Here is a 17813-nt window from a genome sequence, read left to right as displayed (position 1 = left end):
TATGATCTTATCCATCTCCTGCAGGGTCGTATCTATGCCTCCTTGCTCCTTATCCTTTTTATATTTAGAGTTGATCTGAGCGTAAGACCACCAGTCCAATTCCATCCCCTGTAAATATAATTTGGTTCTTGTTTTTAGATGACATTGGCTATCCAGCAACTCCCGATAAGATAGATGTTTTTCTTTGTTATAAAGCGGAGTATATGTTGTGGCTTCTAACGGGACCAACCAGGAAGGGGTCAAAGAGTAGAAATTATCCTTAATTTTCCTCCATGTTTCAATTAAGATATTCCTTAAATAATGACCTGCAAAACTCGTATGTTTCTTTACCTTGTCTTGCCAAAGAAAGTAATGCCAACCCTGTTGCAACCCCGAACCTTCCAGAACCAACAGCCGTCTCCTTCTCAGCAGAATCCAATCCCTTACCCAAACTAAATTTGCGGCCTGATAGTAGTACTCCCATTTAGGCAAGCCGAATCCCCCTCTATCCTTCACCTCTTGGAGCATTTTAAGTTTAATTCTGGGCTTTTTTTTCTGCCAAATAAATTTAAGAACAACTTGATTTAACTTTTTGAAGAATTTGTTGTCTAATCTGGCTGGGGCTGTATAAAATATGTCCATTTTGGGAGAATGTAAGATTTTATAGCCGCGATCCTGCCTAACAGAGAAATCTGTAGCTTCTTCCATTTCTCTAAATCCTATTCTGTTCGTTGAAGAAGTTTCAAATAATTATCTTCCTTGATTGTTGAGCATTTAGCAGATAATATAATACCTAAATACCTTAGTTTATTAACAATTTGGAATCCCAAGTTCAATTCTATTTCCTTCCCCTGCTTTGTTGTCAAATTTTTAATCAAGACCTTAGTTTTTTCTTTATTTACTTTTAGGCCCGCCACAGTTCCGTATTTTTCTAGTTCACAAATCAAATTCGGGCCCGATATGAAAGGGTCTTCCAGTACAAATACAAGATCATCAGCATATGCTTGTAATTTATACTGTTGATTCTTAATATGCAGTCCTTTTATTCCCGAATTTCGCCTAATTTCCCTCAATAACGGTTCCAATGTTAATATAAATAAAAGCGGAGAAAGCGGGCACCCCTGTCTGGTTCCTTTCTTGATACGATTTTTTTCCGACACTTCTCCATTAATCAGGATTTTGGCTGACTGTTTCGAATAGATTGTACGAATTGCCCGGATAAACTTCTCCCCAAATTGCATATGTTGTAACAGACCAAATAGAAAACGCCAGCTCACTCGATCAAAAGCTTTTTGCGCGTCCACAAAGACCAAAGCCAACTGTTTATCAATATGGGTTTCATAATGCTCTAAAATGTTCATAATTATTCTCACATTATCTCTAATTTGCCTGCGCGGTAAAAAGCCATTTTGGTCTTCGTGGATAAATTGGCTTAAAAAGCCTTTTAATCTATCTGCCAATACCGCTGCGAATAATTTATAATCTGCATTAAGAAGTGAGATCGGTCTGTAGTTCTGGATCAGGGACAAGTCATTACCCTCCTTCGGCAGAAGGGTAATTATTGCTTCTGTCCAGGAATCCGTCCCTCCCTAATTACCCTGTTAAATAATTCTACCATGTGGGGGCCTAAAACTTCCCAAAGTCCCTTGTAGTATTCCGTTGGGAGGCCATCCGTACTGGGAGTTTTCCCTATTTTTTGTCTTCCCAAGACCCTTTCAATTTCCCCTTCCGTTATCTCCCTATCCAGTATTTCCCTAGACAAATCCGGGATTTTCGGTAAGTCAGATTCTTCTAAATATTTCCTTATTTCCTCCTCGGATTTGTCGTCTTCTCTATATAAATCGGTAAAAAATTCCTGGACTGTTCTTTTCTTCCCTTCTTCCTCTACAATCCAATCGCCATTTTTATCTCTCAAGTTATGAATTCTGCTCCTTTCCTTCTCTATTTTTAATCGGTACGTAAGCCACCTTCCCGATTTATTTGCACTTTCAAACTGTCGTCGTTTCATCCATCTGATTTTCTTTTCTAGGTCCTCCTGGTCTAACAAATTAAGTTGATGACGCGCCAATTTCAGATTCATGCCTAATTCCCTACTGTTTGGATCCTGTTGTAATGCGGCCTCACTTCTTGCCGAATCCCCTAGTAATTTATCTCGTTTAGCCTTGTCCTTCTTCCGTTTCCCAGATATATAATTTATCACTAGGCCCCGGAACACTGCTTTAGCTGTGTCCCATACATTCAAGAAATTTGTATCCTCATTATTATTTTCCTGAAAGAAAAATTCCATCTCCTTCTTTACCTGGGTTAAAAATTGCTCATCTTTAAGAACCCTCGCATCCATTCTCCATCTAGGCCTTGTTTTCAAACCTCCCCATGTAATCCAGAGCGGATTATGGTCTGCCCACTCGTTAACACCTATCTCTACTTTCCGAGTTCCCTGCCGCAGTTCCCCCGACATCCAGGCCGCATCAATCCGTGACCAGGATGAGTGCCTGGAGGAGAAATATGTATACTGTCTTCCTTCCGGATGTTTTTCCCTCCATATATCTCTTAAGTTCAAATTCCTCTTGTATTTGATGACAAACAGGTGGCAATCTTTTCTTTGCTGTTCTCTTTCCTCCCTCCTGTTTCCTATTTCCAGGTATATAGTCTTTATCGTCGATGGCATTAAAATCCCCCAATAAACAAATGTGTGGATAATCATATTCTGTCAGTTTATTATAGAGGCTTTGGAAGAAATCTTTCTGGCTCCCATTTGTTGCATAAATACAAACCAGTAAACATTTTTTATGGCAAATTTCTACTTCAATCATTAAAAGTCTCCCTTCTTCATCTGCAAAGATTAATCTAGAGCTTATATTGCTTAACGCATTGTAAGCCGCCCTGAGTCTCCGGAGAAGGGCAGCATATAAATCAAATCAAATATATATATATATATATATATATATATATATATATGCTTTTGGACATAAATTGCTACACCTCTTTTTTTGGATACCGCCAAAGATGTATATAAATTACCCAATTTGGTACAGTTCAATAAATGAAGATGATCTCTTTTCACATGCACTTCCTGAAGACATGTTCAAACCTGCTTTTACTAATTTGTTAAAAGACCTTTTTCCTCTTATTTGGGCCATTCAGCCCATTAATATTAACTGACATCAAACGGATCTCCTCCCCCATCCCTTCTCCCTTCTACTACCCCTACTTGCCCTCTATTTGGAGTTTCTTTTTTGTTTGTCTTGTTTCTCTCTGGCTCAGTCCTTCGGTTCCTACCTCTACCTGTATCTGTCCTCTTCCTTTCTTTCTCCCACCTAACTGTTCTGGTTCCCCTCTCTCTTCCTCCTCTAAAAGTTCTTCCCCACTCTTGCTCTCTGATTCTTCCCCCACCTCCGATTCTAAAGGGTTAAGATGTCTATTAAGGAAGTCTCTGGCATCTCTGAGATTATCAATTCTCACCTTTTTATCTGCCCACGTAAATTGCAATCCTTCAGGCAGTAGACATCTATAAAGCACTTTGTGTTTTCTTAACTGGGCAGTTAAGAATTGGTAATTTCACCACAGTTCCCGTACCTGTCTAGGGATTTGTTTCAAAATTATTAGCTGTCTATCTTTGAATGTTATTGTTTTGTCTCTTGACTTCAAGATCACTTCTTCTCTAAGGGCCTTCTTGGAGAGTCTAACATGAACCTCTGTCGGGAGTCTCTGCCTCCTAGCATAACTCATGTGTACACGAAAGACGTCATCTATGTCTCTCAAAATATTTTCTTTATCTATATCCAAAATCCCAACCAGAATATCTGCCACTATATCTCTTAGAGGCTCTCCCCGCTCTTCCACAACGTTCTGTATCCTTAAGTAGAAAGCTGACCTTTCCATCTCCAGGAAGATAATCTCTTCTTCAAGGGCCCTATTCACCGAGAACTGCTCCCTCTCATTCCCCTCCAGTCTCTCCTCACACCGCCCCACTCTTTTCTCTACATCTTGTACTTTGCTTTCCTGTTGTATCAACACCCCCTGAACACCCTCTAATCTCTCATTCAATGTTTTAATATCGTTTCTAACTGCTCCCAACTCCCCCTTGAGGTCTGATGCCAGGTCTTCTAAATTCTTGGAGATAACTTCCTGGTTCTTTGTCATCACCTCATACATTGCCTGCAACATGCCCTGAAGACTTGATAGCGTGGGAGGTTTCCCTGCAGCAGCTAAGTCGTCCAAAGATTTAGAAGATGAGGATGAAGATGTAGGTGTAGCCGGAGTAGCAATCGTTGGTAGTGTCAAAACTTTTTTCCCCGCTTTTGTAGTTGTCACAATTGTTGTATTCGACATCTTGCTTGCAGGGGTACAGCCAATCACTTTCGGATTTAATTATGGTAATTATATAGTTAATTAATTACCTAATCGAGATACTTTAAATTAGCCAATTCCAAAAATAAATTATATTCCGAAACTTTAAATCAGATTTAGACAATAGAAATGATAATCAATGAGGATAATTTATTCAATCAAATATAAAAGCAAATTCAAATCTCTCCTCTTCTGGGGACTCAGTATATATTGTAGTTTTGGAATTCACCGCTGGGGGGAGACAAAATACTGTTCCATACAATCAATAATGATCAAGCAGAAAACAGGAAGAGAAGAGCCCTGGGGAGGGATAAATCTGTCCATTCAAATCACCATTCCTAATCCACATAGAAGTTGCGAGTAATCACCATCCATCGACAAAAGGAGGGGGTGGGATCGACCCAGAAACTTTCAAACGATCAAATTCTGTTCTTTTTCCGTAATATTTCTTTCGATCAGCTCAACTCAGCAGTGGCCAAAGAGTTCGTGGTGTAGCAAACAAACAGCCGCTTTCCCCATCTTAACTCCAATAAGGAAATTGGCACTCAAATTAACTCTTTTTCCGCCACCACATGCATTCAAGATGGGGGGGGTCAAAAGGATCAAAGATCCGTCTCAGAGTAAGTTAATTTAAATTAGAAAGGGGCTCCTTGCCCACCTGCGATCGGGTTTCCCTTCCAGTGTGTGACAGTCATCGTTTTGGGGCTGCCATGGCTGGCGCCGTCTTCCCAGCCTGTGACAGGAGAGCTTCGCCTTCGCGCGCCGGATCGCCACTCCTCACGCGCTATTGCTCCTCTCCGCTTACGGCCGCCTCTCCGGGGCCGCCACCGATATAGAAACCGCCCAGGCTAGAAAGTTTGCCAGAACAAGGCAGGAGCAATCTCCATGCCCGTCTTGCTAGCATGATGACGTCACCGGAAACCCCAATCCTCATCCATTCTTGATGTGCACACACTCCCATTGCATCCAACTTTTATGTTTGCGCACTTCCGTACAATAAAAATGAACAGAAACACTCTTGAGGCGATCATTTTCACTTCTTTCACCAAACCTTCCTTCCTGGCAACTGGCCAGATACTATCCACTATTTTACTACCAGCATTCACAAGTGTTGTGGCTCCGTTACCTGAGCCTGTGTCATCGGCAGGAGAGGACTTCGAGAGTGAAGGAGAGGAATTGGCAAGGCCTCCCTCTCCAGGGCCCTCCTCTCTGGCAATGCCTTCGGTGTCCGCTGAAGGTCAAGAGATAGGCCCGGGGCCAAGCACGTCCACGCAGCCACAGGTGGACAGTAATGAGGGAGATGAGTCTTGGCTGGATCCTCGGCAGCGTCGCAGAGATAAGCGCGCGCAACAAAAGAAGAGGTGTGCCAGAGATTAAGCTGAGTCACTGGACCACACCCCACAGGGTATAAAAGGGGGTGAAGTGGCCATTCAGACTCTGTGACGGACAAAACTAACTACTATCAAGTCACATTGCATCTTTGGAAACAACATTATCTGCCTTGGATTTAATTACGGACTGGGCTTGACAATTCTTGAACTGTGTGTATTTTGTTTATGAGTAAAGTCTTGGCAAGCAGCTACTGGGTTGCTGCCAATCCTCTTATCGAAAGAATTGGTTGTCTGCCAGTTTATTTAACCCCCGGCTGTCTGTCTGTGTGCGTGTGTGAGACGGGGACAGAACAACAAGCCTTCACATTTCTCTAAACCATTTCCTTCTCTTTAGTAAACACTGTACCAAACTAGGCAGAGTCACCTGCTTGCTCACAGTTCAAAATTACAGCGGCACTGAAAAAAGTGACTTATGACTTTTTCACACTTAACGACCATTGTAGATACCCCATGGTCACATGATCAAAATTTCAACGCTTGGCAACTGATTCATGTTATGACGGTTGCAGTGTCCCAGGGTCACATGATCACTTTTTGCAACCTTCTGACAAGCAAAGTCAATGGGGAAGCCAGATTCACTTAACAACCATGTTATTAACAGCTGCAGTGATTCACTTAACAATTGTGGCAAGAAAGGTCACAGTGAAATGGAGCAAAATTCACGTAACAACTGTCTCACTTAGCAAGAGAAATTTGGGGCTCAACTGTGGTCATACGTTGAGGACTACCTGTATAAAGCTGCATTGTGCTCCCCCAGTATCTAGAGTTTTGTATTGTTTGCCCAGTGACCAAAGCCTATGTCTCTTCTTCATTCCTTCAGGAGTGTGAAAGAAACCTCTTTGATGCAGAGTCAGAAGGAAATAAGCTCATCAAGGGTGGAAGTCAGGCTTGTTCTTAGAGGGAATGGGAGACTTGCCGGTATCTATCTTGTGCTGGCCCTGAATGTCTGTCTGAGGTCTGAGGATTCCTTCCTCTTCCCAAAGGTGCTTTTTCAAAAGGCAACTGGACTTTGTTTTCCCTTGAAAACATTTTGCTTCTCATCCAAGATGCTTCTTCAGTTCTGACTGACTTCTTTTTTGTGGCAGCCATTAAGCGAATCTGGTCATTACGTGAACACCACAGTCAGTCAGTACTGAAGAACTTCTTGGATGAGAAGCAAAACATCTTCAAAGAAAAACAATGTCCAGTTGCCTTTTGAAAAAACACATTTTGGGCCAACCATGACCTGGATGACTGAGAATCTTCATAGACATTCCTCCCTCTTGTAACTCTGATTTCCTTATTTTGCTCCTGCTCCAGACTATCAAGTGTTTGCTGATCCATCCCAACCCGGAATCTGCCCTGAATGAGGAGGCAGGGCGCCTCCTGCTGGAGAACTATGAGGAGTATGCTTCCCGAGCTCGGCTCCTAACCGAGATTCATGCCCAACCCTCCTCTAGCCTGCATACTAAGAACCCTGCTGAGCCTTGCTCGTCTTCGGCAGGTGCCTCCGGGGAGGGTCCCATGGCCAAGAAACACGCAGGTGACAGAGACAAGAAACTGGCTTCCAAGAAGAAGACTGACAAGAAGCGAGCTCTTCGGCGGCTTTAGGGGATTTGGGGGGAGGGGAAGTTGAGGGTCCGAAAGAAGGTGGGTTGTGGGCATTGGGGGTTCCATAGTACATTTTCTATCTCTCCTCTCTTTTCCTCTGCCACCTTCACTTTGAGACTGCAGTCCAACTTTGTCTTGCCCTGGTCAGATTTTTCTTCTGTTCAGTCTTTTAAATTATTTAAATTATAAAAGCAGAAAAATCTATTAAATGCCTTTGTTTTCTAAGGAAGGCTCTTAATGTATGAAGCAGGATGGGGACCATGTTGAGGGTACCTGGTTCCTCTCCTTAAAATGAAGGCTGCCTTGAAGCCCAAAAGGGCAGAACTCAGTTGAGGTGGGAAGAGGTACCTTCTGCTCTTTGGAAGAAGATTGAAAAAGCTTCTGTTTTCATTTTAAGGGAAGAAAACATCAAGGAGGAAAATTGGTATGGTTTATAACACTGTACAAATGAAGGATATGATGACTTCTTAGATTTCACTTTATAAAATCGCTTCATACAAGATAAGGATAATGTTTCTTCACCTAATACCTGAATCAGAAGTTTGTTGCTATGATTTTCAGACATGGACATGAGGGCAGGTATATTTATAGAGGGGAGAATTATGTGTCTTAGCGACACAGGTCAAAATGAGACTCTTATGTTTTAAGACTTGTGTAGATCATCTAGATCAGTGATGGCTAACCTTTTCCGGACTGAGTGCCCAAAGCACGTTTGTGCGTGTGTGAATGCCCCAAAATGCAATGTGCTCTGCCCCCCTCGCATGTGCTCCGCCCCCATGCATGCGCACATGGCACCATGCATGCACCCTGCACATGTGCCCCCCCACATGTGGCCCATCCACACGCGCACCCCCCCCCCCCCGCATGCACAGCAGAGACCTGAAGACCAGCTGGCCAGTGGGAGGCACGCGCACATGTGCAGCGGAGCTGAACTGGGGCAACGGCTCACGTGCCATCAGAGAGGGTGCTGCATGCCACCTCTGGCACACGTGCCATAGGTTTGCCATCACGGATCTAGATGGTAAGGGGACGCTGGAATGGCTGTTCCGGGAACATCTGTTTGGCTATATGACAGCTTGCTGGAACTGAGCAATCTCTGTTGAAGTGTAAGTTCATGTATTTAAAACATGGGTGTCTTAAGCAAAGAAAATGGTCCTCTGGGTCATTTTAGTGCGGGTGATTTTATGATAGCCCTCACAGGGGCTTCCTGAGAAATGACTGGCCAGAATTTCACACTTAAACATTAATTTGCAATGATTAAGCTAATTTGAGAATTTACTGGCCACAGAGGTGCAGTTTCTGTGCCAGAGGTTCAGGACAAGATAAGCAGATAGGCCTATAAAACAATTGATGTTCCTATTTGTCCTATCCAATCAGCACTGAACATCAGGTAATGTATTCTGCTTAGAAATCTAATTGCACTTAGTTTATTTGTACAGTATTTCTGTGTCTATTCAGTATTCAACAATTTAGACCCTTCATCATTGCCTACAAGCGCCATCACAGAGCGACTCAAAATCTGCTTGTCCTTGTCTTTATCATTTTATTACCTAGTTTTTATTGATGCTTAAAAACTTTTATATAAATATTTTGTGGAATTTTTCCAAAGCAGCAAGTCCATCAAAGATTTTTTAACATTACTTTTCTGAAATAAATATCCCATATAAATGGAAACAAATCAATAAAATTAGAAGTTCAGTACCATTTATTCAAAATAAAGCAGTGTGCAGGTTTAGGGTGCCGATTCTTTTGAAATGTAATAGTTTTTGAAAGGAAGACCACAAGATGATAACTCTGGGGTACATTAGATCCAAGGGAAGGCTTACCAGAGGATTGGTGTCTTTCCTGAAAATTCCTCTCTTCATTTCCACATCTATCTACAGTGAAGAGTCACTTCAACAGTGAGATGGGTGGCATAAAAATGTAATACCTTCATGTATCAAGAGTAGGAGGAGTAGGGATTTTGAGTCTTGTCTTCAATATCAAATTGATAGTTGGTGTTTCTCACTGAGAATTCATACAGTCCATGTAGGGATTTGACTTCAATTGTGTCAAGAACATTGAGGTGATTCCCGATTTGTCCATTGGGACCTCTTCAAGTGAACAATCGTCCAGTAACTACAGAGAAGTTTGGTCATCACACTTAAGTGTTGTATCAAGAAATGAGTACCTTGCCAATTCAAGCTGGGTTCCTTTCCAGCTTGAGGAACACGATGTTCCCTTGATCAGGCTCATCTGCATGGGAACTGGAGAAACATATAAAGAAATCAAATTTTTCTCACCAGAGTTTATGCTGATGTATAATGGCGAAAGTTGTTTTTGCCACCTAGTTTGTAATGCTTCTCCAAAGGGACATTGCATTGCTGGGCCAGAAACAGGCCACTAAAATGATCCCAAAGCAAGAACTATTAACATGTTGGGTTTTGAAAAAAAAGATGAGTTTTTCCTCAGTCAAATGCAGATCACTCAATGAAAACTGGACTGCCTAAGACGCAATAGAAAATGATTTTCATGCAAAGAGTGATGATGGACACTGGGTCAAATAATTTTAAACTGAGCATATGAGATTTGCCTCCCCAAATTTAGATTTGGGGGATGGAAACCAGAAGTGATGTAGAAAGGGTGATGATGCATAAGTTGGAGTTGTATGGTGAGACTTGGTTTTTTTAAAAAATGGTCTTTTTGTGTTCTGTTCTGCATAGTTCCCATTTCAAAACAGCTGGAAAACTCAACTGTGGTTCAGCAACCACAGAGGTTCGAAGTTCCCAAAAGTTCAAGCTCTGTGTTGCCTCCTCCAACCTAGTTAGGCCTAAAAGGTAGGGAGAAATGCCAGTGGTTCTGCAATTGCCAGATCCAAAAATGTGGATATCGCTACCTTTTTCTGGAGAAACACCTGCACTGAGACCATGATTGTTGAACTTCTCAGAGGCCAGCAGGCACTGCTGCATTTTGTGTGTGTACCTGTTTAGTTCAACATTATGCATTTTGAAGCAACTAGAGGTCTAGACTCTAGACTTTACCCTGCAGCAAAGCAATAGGAAAAATTACATTTCTTAAGAACCTGCTTGATGCTGTTTTGGAATATTCAGTATTGTTTCGCCCACAAATCCTGAGTAGTACAGAAAGCAGTTAGAAACACCAAGAGATCCTTAGCCAAATGAGTTCATTTCTGTTGCATCGCCTGGGGCCTAAGTTTTAAGAAGCCCAGCCTCCCTTGATGGTGGGTGTGCAAGGGGAGCACAGGTGAGGCCTGGGTCAGAATCCAGCAGTATCAGCTGGCCTGCATCAGTCTCCTACTAGTGTAGGTGGAAAATATTAGAAAGTAATAGACTGTTTACCCTTCTCTCCATGGGTCTCGCCTACACATGAATGTGCATGCGCATATATGGTCTGTTCTACTATGCATTTTCAGAGCAATAGTTGATAGGGAGGGAGGGGATGTTGAGAGACCATAAAATTACTAAGAGTATAAATTAGGGGATGAAATTCTTTGTCTTGGAGGGTTGCATTTGTCAACCCCCAATTAGATGGATCAGACCAGGAAATCAACTACAGGAAGGCTAAAACTGTTTTGATTGACTGTAATAACAATCTTCCCAGTCTGATTGTACTATACCTTCTGCTTCTCGTATCTCAGTGAATTAGGGAGACATTCATTCAGTGAATGAGGTAATGGTTCTTGCATATTTCCAATAAATTCATCTTCCTTGTTCTCTGCCATTCCCTCGGAAGTCATTTTTGGGGGCTGAAGCCATGGGGAAGAAACCTTTGTTTCTTTCCCCCAGCATCTGCCAGATACTTTTGTTTGCTGAGCTTTTCTCCAAGGGACATGGGCAAACATGTGAAAGTAAATAAGGTGGGGGGTCTGAAACTACTTGCTGATGGCTTTTTATTTATTTTTTATTTATTTGATTTGATTTTTATACCGCCCTTCTCCAACAGGACCCAGGGCGGTGAACAGCCAAGATAAAACTTTACGATTGCGCATGTCCAAGATGGCGGCGTCTGCCTGAGCCGCGGCGTGAGGATGGGGGCTTTTCCCCCACGGGTCCGTTTTCGGGGGTCCCTGAGCAATTTTGACCCCCCGCCCTGTTATGGGAGCGCCCCACCAGTCGGTTAAGGGGTTTGTCTCCCCGGAAGATCGAGGCTGGGGGGGATGACGGCGTCGGCGAGATCCGGCGCTCAGGCACACCAGCTGGGCGGCGGCGGCGTTTCTCCGGGCCGGAGCCAGCTCGGAAGTCGGAGCAGCGGCGGCGACGGGCCTGTGGAGGTTCTCGGCGGTCCTGGGAGCTCCCCACCAGTCGGCTGAGGGGTCTGTCCCCCGGAAGATCGAGGCTGGGGGGGATGACGGCGTCGGCGAGATCCGGCGTTCGGGCACACCAGCTGGGCGGCGGCGGCGTTTTTCTGGGCCGGAGCCAGCTCGGAAGTCGGAGCAGCGGCGGCGACGGGCCTGTGGAGGTTGTCGGCGGCCCTGGAGATGGCCCCAGGCCCAGGGATTTTCCCAGTTGCCTTGGGGCCGTCAGTCTCCCTGGTGAGCTCGGGGACGCTGCCAGAGTCGTCAGCGGCGGCTGCGGCTGCAATGGCGGCCGTCTGGCGGCGGTGGGAAGAAGAGCGTCAGCCATCAACCCTGCTGTGGTGCTTGACGGACTTACGGCAAACTATAATCATCGTCCGTCCGGGACAGGCTATGACCAGCGGGGGGGCGGCCCAGTCGATGGGTTAGCCCCTCACGTCGTTGGGAGGCCTCCACTGACTTTTGGGGGCTGGGAGATTTCCCCTTTTTCCATCGTTCCCCTTGGCATTATACCTGTCTCGGTCTGGTTGCCGTCTATGGACTCGCTGGCACTGAAATCCAGCTCATATTCATCAGAGCCCTTCCCCCGGCTGTGGAGGGGGACCGTAAATTGTGTTGGGAGCTTATGGGAGCCGGTTCATTTCTTCCATCCCATCGGTAGAGGGGACTGTCCATCATACCAGCCACCGTGAGAGGGTGGTTTTTGGTTTTTTGTGCCCCTCGAGCGGTGTCGGTATGGTATCATCTGCATTTCTCCAGCAGAGGGGATTGACCATCAGACCAACCACCGTGAGAGGGTGGTTGCGGACTATTAGACCAGCCACTGTGAGAGGGTGGCTATGGACTTTAACCCCTGCTGAACTGATATTGCAAAGGTTCACTACTTCCATCTCACTAGTAGAGGGGACTGACCATCAGACCAATCACCGTGAGAGGGTGGTTGGATTGTATCCCCCTTGAACTGTGTCGACTTGGCAAGAGATCCTTTCCACTGTGGTGAGGGGACAGTGGACTTTGGACCTCGGATTCTGGATGCCCCCACTTTATTTGCTCCCTTTTGGACCTCTTATTTTCCATCTGACCCTTGGGACATGGGCACTTATCCTCTGTATACGGCAAGATGTATACGGCAGCTGACCTTCTTGTTCTGCGAGACTCCCCCCTCTCGCAGGATTGGCCCTCCACTCTATCGAGGGCCTACCTCGATGACGGATTTTGGAATCCCGAGAGGTGGCATGCGGCGAAGAGGGGGTTGAGGGGTTTTTTAAAATTGTCATTTGCCAATCTTTTAAGGGGTTTTGGGAGGGGGGAGGGTTGTTTGGCAAAGGATAGGGAGGGTGATTTGTTGGGGAGGGGACCAGGCCCGGCACAGGGTCGCGCTAGGGGAGGTGCGGAGCGGGGATCGGAGGGGGTTGGTGCTGGTAGGGAGGAGGGCGATGTCATCAGGACCGTAGGTGGGAGGGGCAGGTATGGTGGGAGCAGGGGGCCATATCATGTTGTGGGGGCACGTATCCGCTGTCTTCAAGCGGTGACATGCTCCGGCCCCCAGTGCTCTTCTCGTTCCCTGGGTTGTCCGGAGTCTCAGAGCCTGGGTCTTAGGCTGATGCTGTGCAATGCCAGGTCCGTGTCTAATAAAGCCCCCCTCATCTGTGAGCTGGTTCAGGAGGGGGGAGCGGACCTGGCGGGTATTACTGAGACCTGGTTGGGCCTGGAGGGGGGGGTCCCCCTCGTAGAATTGTGCCCACCGGGTTTCCGCGCATTCCATCAGCCAAGGGCCCAGGGTAGGGGTGGGGGGGGTGGCGGTTATTGTAAAGGAAGGTCTTGATCCTAGGGAGGCCACTGTACCTCAGATAGCCGGTTGTGAGTCTCTCCTTGTGAAGTGGGGCCATGGGAGGCAGATGGGCCTGCTGGTTACGTACCTGGCTCCTTGCTGCGTGGCAGCGGCCCTGCCCGAGCTCCTCAATGTTATAGCCGGGGTGGTGGTTGATACCCCCAGGCTTTTAGTCATGGGGGATTTCAACCTGCCGTCCATCGGTGAAGCATCTGAGGCGGCTCGGGAGTTCATGGCTTCCATGACGGCCATGGACCTGACCCAGTTAATTCAGGGCCCCACTCACATAGGAGGAAACACGCTGGACTTGGTTTTCGTCTCTGGTCAGTGGTTGAATGGCTTAGATACAGGGGATATAGTTATTGAACCCTTGTCATGGTCAGACCATTATCTCCTTAGACTTGACTTCCTGACCGCTATGCCCCACCGCAGGGAGGCGGAACCAATTAGGTGGTTCCGCCCCAGGCGCCTGATGGATCCTGATAGGTTCCGAATGGAGCTTGGGCCATTTCCTGAGACTCTGGCACGCGACTCGACTGAGGACCTGGTGACCGCCTGGGATAGGGCGGCCGCTGGTGCTTTAGATCGGGTCGTGCCTTTGCGGCCTCTGACCCGGCGCCGAATCTGCCCAGCTCCTTGGTTCTCCGAGGAGCTGAGGGGGATGAAACGCCGGAAAAGATGCCTAGAGAGTAGTTGGAGGGCCAGTCGCTCCGAATCTGACCGTACACTAGTGAGGTCTTATCTCAAGACCTACTTAGTGGCGATAAAGGCGGCGAAGTGTAATTACTTTTCCGCTCTTATCGCGTCGGCAGAAAATCGCCCAGCTGCCTTGTTTAGGGTGACTCGCTCCCTTCTCCATCTGGGAGCGCGGGAAGACCCCTTGCAAGGTCGTGCTGAGGATTTTGCGCATTATCTGCACGATAAAGTCGCTCAGATTCGGGAAGGCTTGGACTCCGACTGGGTAGGTACGGGCGGGTTGTCCGAGGTCTGTCTTGAGACGGTTATCTGGGATGAGTTTGACCCTGTGACTCCCGAGGACGTGGACAGGATGCTGGGGAGGTTGAACGCAACCACATGTTTATTGGACCCGTGTCCCTCCTGGTTGGTGCTGGCTACCCGGGAGGTTACACGAGGGTGGCTCCAGAGGATTATAAACGCTTCCTTGAGTGAGGGGTTCTTGCCTCCCGCCTTGAAAGAGGCGGTGGTGAGGCCCCTCCTCAAGAAGCCCTCTCTGGACCCAGCTGTTTTAGCAAACTATCGTCCAGTTTCCAACCTTCGCTTTCTGGCGAAGGTTGTTGAGAGTGTGGTTGCGCGACAGCTCCCCCAGTACCTGGAGGAAACCGTCTATCTAGATCCGTTCCAGTCCGGCTTCAGGCCCGGGTACAGCACGGAAACGGCATTGGTCGCGTTGGTTGATGATCTCTGGAGGGCTCGGGACAGAGGTTGCTCCTCTGTTCTGGTCCTATTAGACCTCTCAGCGGCTTTTGATACCATCGACCATGGTATCATGCTGCGCCGGTTGGAGGGGTTGGGAGTGGGAGGCACTGTTTTACGGTGGTTCTCCTCCTATCTCTCCGACAGGTCGCAGTCTGTGTTGGCTGGAGGGCAGAGGTCGACCTCAAGGCACTTGGTTTGTGGGGTGCCACAAGGGTCGGTCCTCTCGCCTCTCCTGTTCAACATTTATGTGAAGCCGCTGGGCGAGATCATCCGTGGTTTTGGGGTGCAGTGCCATCTGTACGCTGATGACACCCAGCTGTACATCTCCACCCCAGACCACCCCAACGATGCCCTTGAAGTGATGTCCCGGTGCCTGGAGGCGGTGCGGGTCTGGATGGGGCGGAACAGGCTCCGACTCAATCCCTCCAAGACTGAGTGGCTGTGGCTGCCGGCGTCCCGATATAGTCAGCTGGTGCCATCGCTGACTATTGGGGGCGAGACATTGGCCCCCACGGAGAGGGCTCGCAATCTGGGTGTCCTCCTGGACGCACGGCTGTCCTTAGAAGAGCATTTGACGGCCGTGGCCAGGGGGGCTTTCTATCAGGTTCGCCTGATACGCCAGTTGCGCCCCTTTCTGGATCGGGACTCCCTATGCACGGTCACTCATGCCCTCGTTACTTCCCGCCTTGACTACTGTAATGCTCTCTACATGGGGCTCCCCTTGAGGAGCACTCGGAGGCTCCAACTGGTGCAGAATGCGGCCCGCGCGGGTACTTATGGGGGCGGCATGGCGCTCCCACGTGACACCTCTCCTGCGCGAGCTGCATTGGCTTCCGGTGGTCTTCCGAGTGCGCTTCAAGGTGTTGGTTCTCATCTTCAAAGCGCTCCATGGCTTAGGACCCAGTTATTTACGAGACCACCTTCTGCCTCCGATAACCTCCCACCGGCCAACACGCTCCCACAGAGAGGGTCTCCTCAGGGTGCCGTCTGTCAGGCAATGTCGGCTGGCGACCCCCCGGGGAAGAGCCTTCTCTGTGGGGGCACCCGCCCTCTGGAATGAGCTGCCCCCAGGGATACGACTAATCCCGGATCTCCGGACCTTCCGCCGGGCCCTGAAGACGTTTTTATTTCAGCAAGCCGGGCTGGGTTAAAAAATTTTTTAATTGGTGAATTTTATGGGTAATGGGGTTTTAAATTGGAGAAGCCTAAGATAATTTAATTCTGTTTTAATGTATTTTAATATTTGTATTGTGTGTTTTTAATTTTGGCTGTTCACCGCCCCGAGTCCTTCGGGAGAGGGGGCGGTATAAAAATTTAATAAATAAATAAATAAATAAATAAATAAAACATAACATATAAAATTTAAAAAACAGTTTAAAAGACATTAAATAATTTTGGCCCTCAATTTAAAACAACCCAGTTAAAACCAATTTCAAATTAAAACCGAAAGGATGGGATCAAGCCAGCCCGGCTAGATGAAATGTTTTCAGGGCCCGACGAAAAGTCCGGAGGTCTGGTATCGTGCGTATCTCTGGGGATAGGTCGTTCCAGAGGGCAGGTGCCACCACAGAGAAGGCTCTCCCTCTGGGGGTCGCCAGCCGACATTGTCTGGCCGATGGCACCCTGAGGACGCCCTCTCTGTGCGAGCGAACTGGCCGGTGGGAGGCTATTGGCGGCAGAAGGCGATCTCGTAGATACCCCGGCCCAAAGCCATGGAGCGCTTTAAAGGTGGTCACCAACACCTTGAAGTGCACCCGGAAGACCACCGGAAGCCAGTGCAGCTCGCGCAGGAGGTGTCACATGGGAGCACCCCGTCGCTCCCATAACCACCCGTGCGGCCGCATTCTGGACCAACTGGAGCCTCTGGGTGCACCCCAAGGGGAGCCCCATGTAGAGAGCATTGCAGTAGTCCAGGGGGGAAGTGACGAGTGCCTGAGTGACCATGCGTAGGGAGTCCCGATCCAGAAAGGGATGCAACTGGTGTATCAGGCGGACCTGATAAAAAGCCCCCCTGGCCACGGCCATCATATGCTCTTCTAAAGACAGCCATGTATCCAGGAGGATGCCCAAGTTGCGAGCCCTCTCCGTGGGGGCAAATGACTCGCCCCCAATAACCAGCGATGGCACCAGCTGGCTATATCGGGACGCCGGAAGCCACAGCCACTCGGTCTTGGAAGGGTTGAGTCGGAGCCTGTTTCTCCCCATCCAGGCCTGCACGGTCTCCAGGCACCGGGACATCACTTCAAGGGCATCGTTGGGGTGGCCTGGTGTGGAGATGTACAGCTGAGTATCATCAGCGTACTGATGGAACTCCACCCCAGAGCCACGGATGATCTCACCCAGTGGCTTTACATAAATGTTGAACAGAAGGGGCGAGAGGACCAACCCTCGCGGCACCCCACAAACAAGGCGCCTCGGGGTCGACCGCTGCCCCCCTGCCAACACAGATTGCGACCAGTCAGAGAGGTAGGAGGAGAACCACCGCAAAACGGTGCCTCCCACCCCCAACCCCTCCAACCGGTGCAACATGATACCATGGTCGATGGTATCAAAAGCCACTGAGAGATCTAACAGGACCAGGATAGAGGAACAACCCCTATCCCGAGCCCTCCAGAGATCATCCACCAACGCGACCAATGCCGTTTCCGTGCTGTGCCCAGGCCTGAAGCCGGACTGGAGCGGATCTAGATAGACAGCTTCATCCAGGTACTGTGGAAGCTGCCGCGCCACCACACTCTCAACAACCTTCACAATAAAACGAAGGTTGGAGACTGGACGATAGTTAGCCAAAACAGCCGGATCCAGAGAGGGCTTCTTGAGGAGGGGCCTCACCACCACTTCTTTCAAGGCGGCCGGTAGGACACCCTCGCTCAAAGAAGCGTTAATAATCCTCTGGAGCCAGCCTCGTGTAACCTCCCAGGAAGTCAGCACCAACCAGGAG

The 17813-nt window shown here is 47.9% G+C and overlaps 1 protein-coding gene across 1 annotated transcript in view; it reads left to right on the top strand.

Annotated features, from left to right (window-relative positions):
- UBE2S (ubiquitin conjugating enzyme E2 S) overlaps positions 1-9110 on the top strand; it is a 29487-nt gene extending 20377 nt beyond the window's left edge. Inside the window, exon 4 of the mRNA XM_070944426.1 lies at positions 7020-9110. Coding sequence (XP_070800527.1) covers positions 7020-7310 — 291 coding nt within the window. The 3' untranslated portion in view covers positions 7311-9110. The remainder of the gene's footprint in view (positions 1-7019) is intronic.
- The last annotated feature ends 8703 nt before the right edge of the window (positions 9111-17813 follow it).

Source organism: Pituophis catenifer, unplaced genomic scaffold (genome assembly GCF_029215685.1).
Source record: "Pituophis catenifer annectens isolate HBS135680 unplaced genomic scaffold, rPitCat1.0.hap2 SCAF_5, whole genome shotgun sequence".
In the NCBI taxonomy this organism is placed as follows: domain Eukaryota; kingdom Metazoa; phylum Chordata; class Lepidosauria; order Squamata; family Colubridae; genus Pituophis; species Pituophis catenifer.
This window is presented reverse-complemented; position numbering and strand designations above follow the sequence as displayed.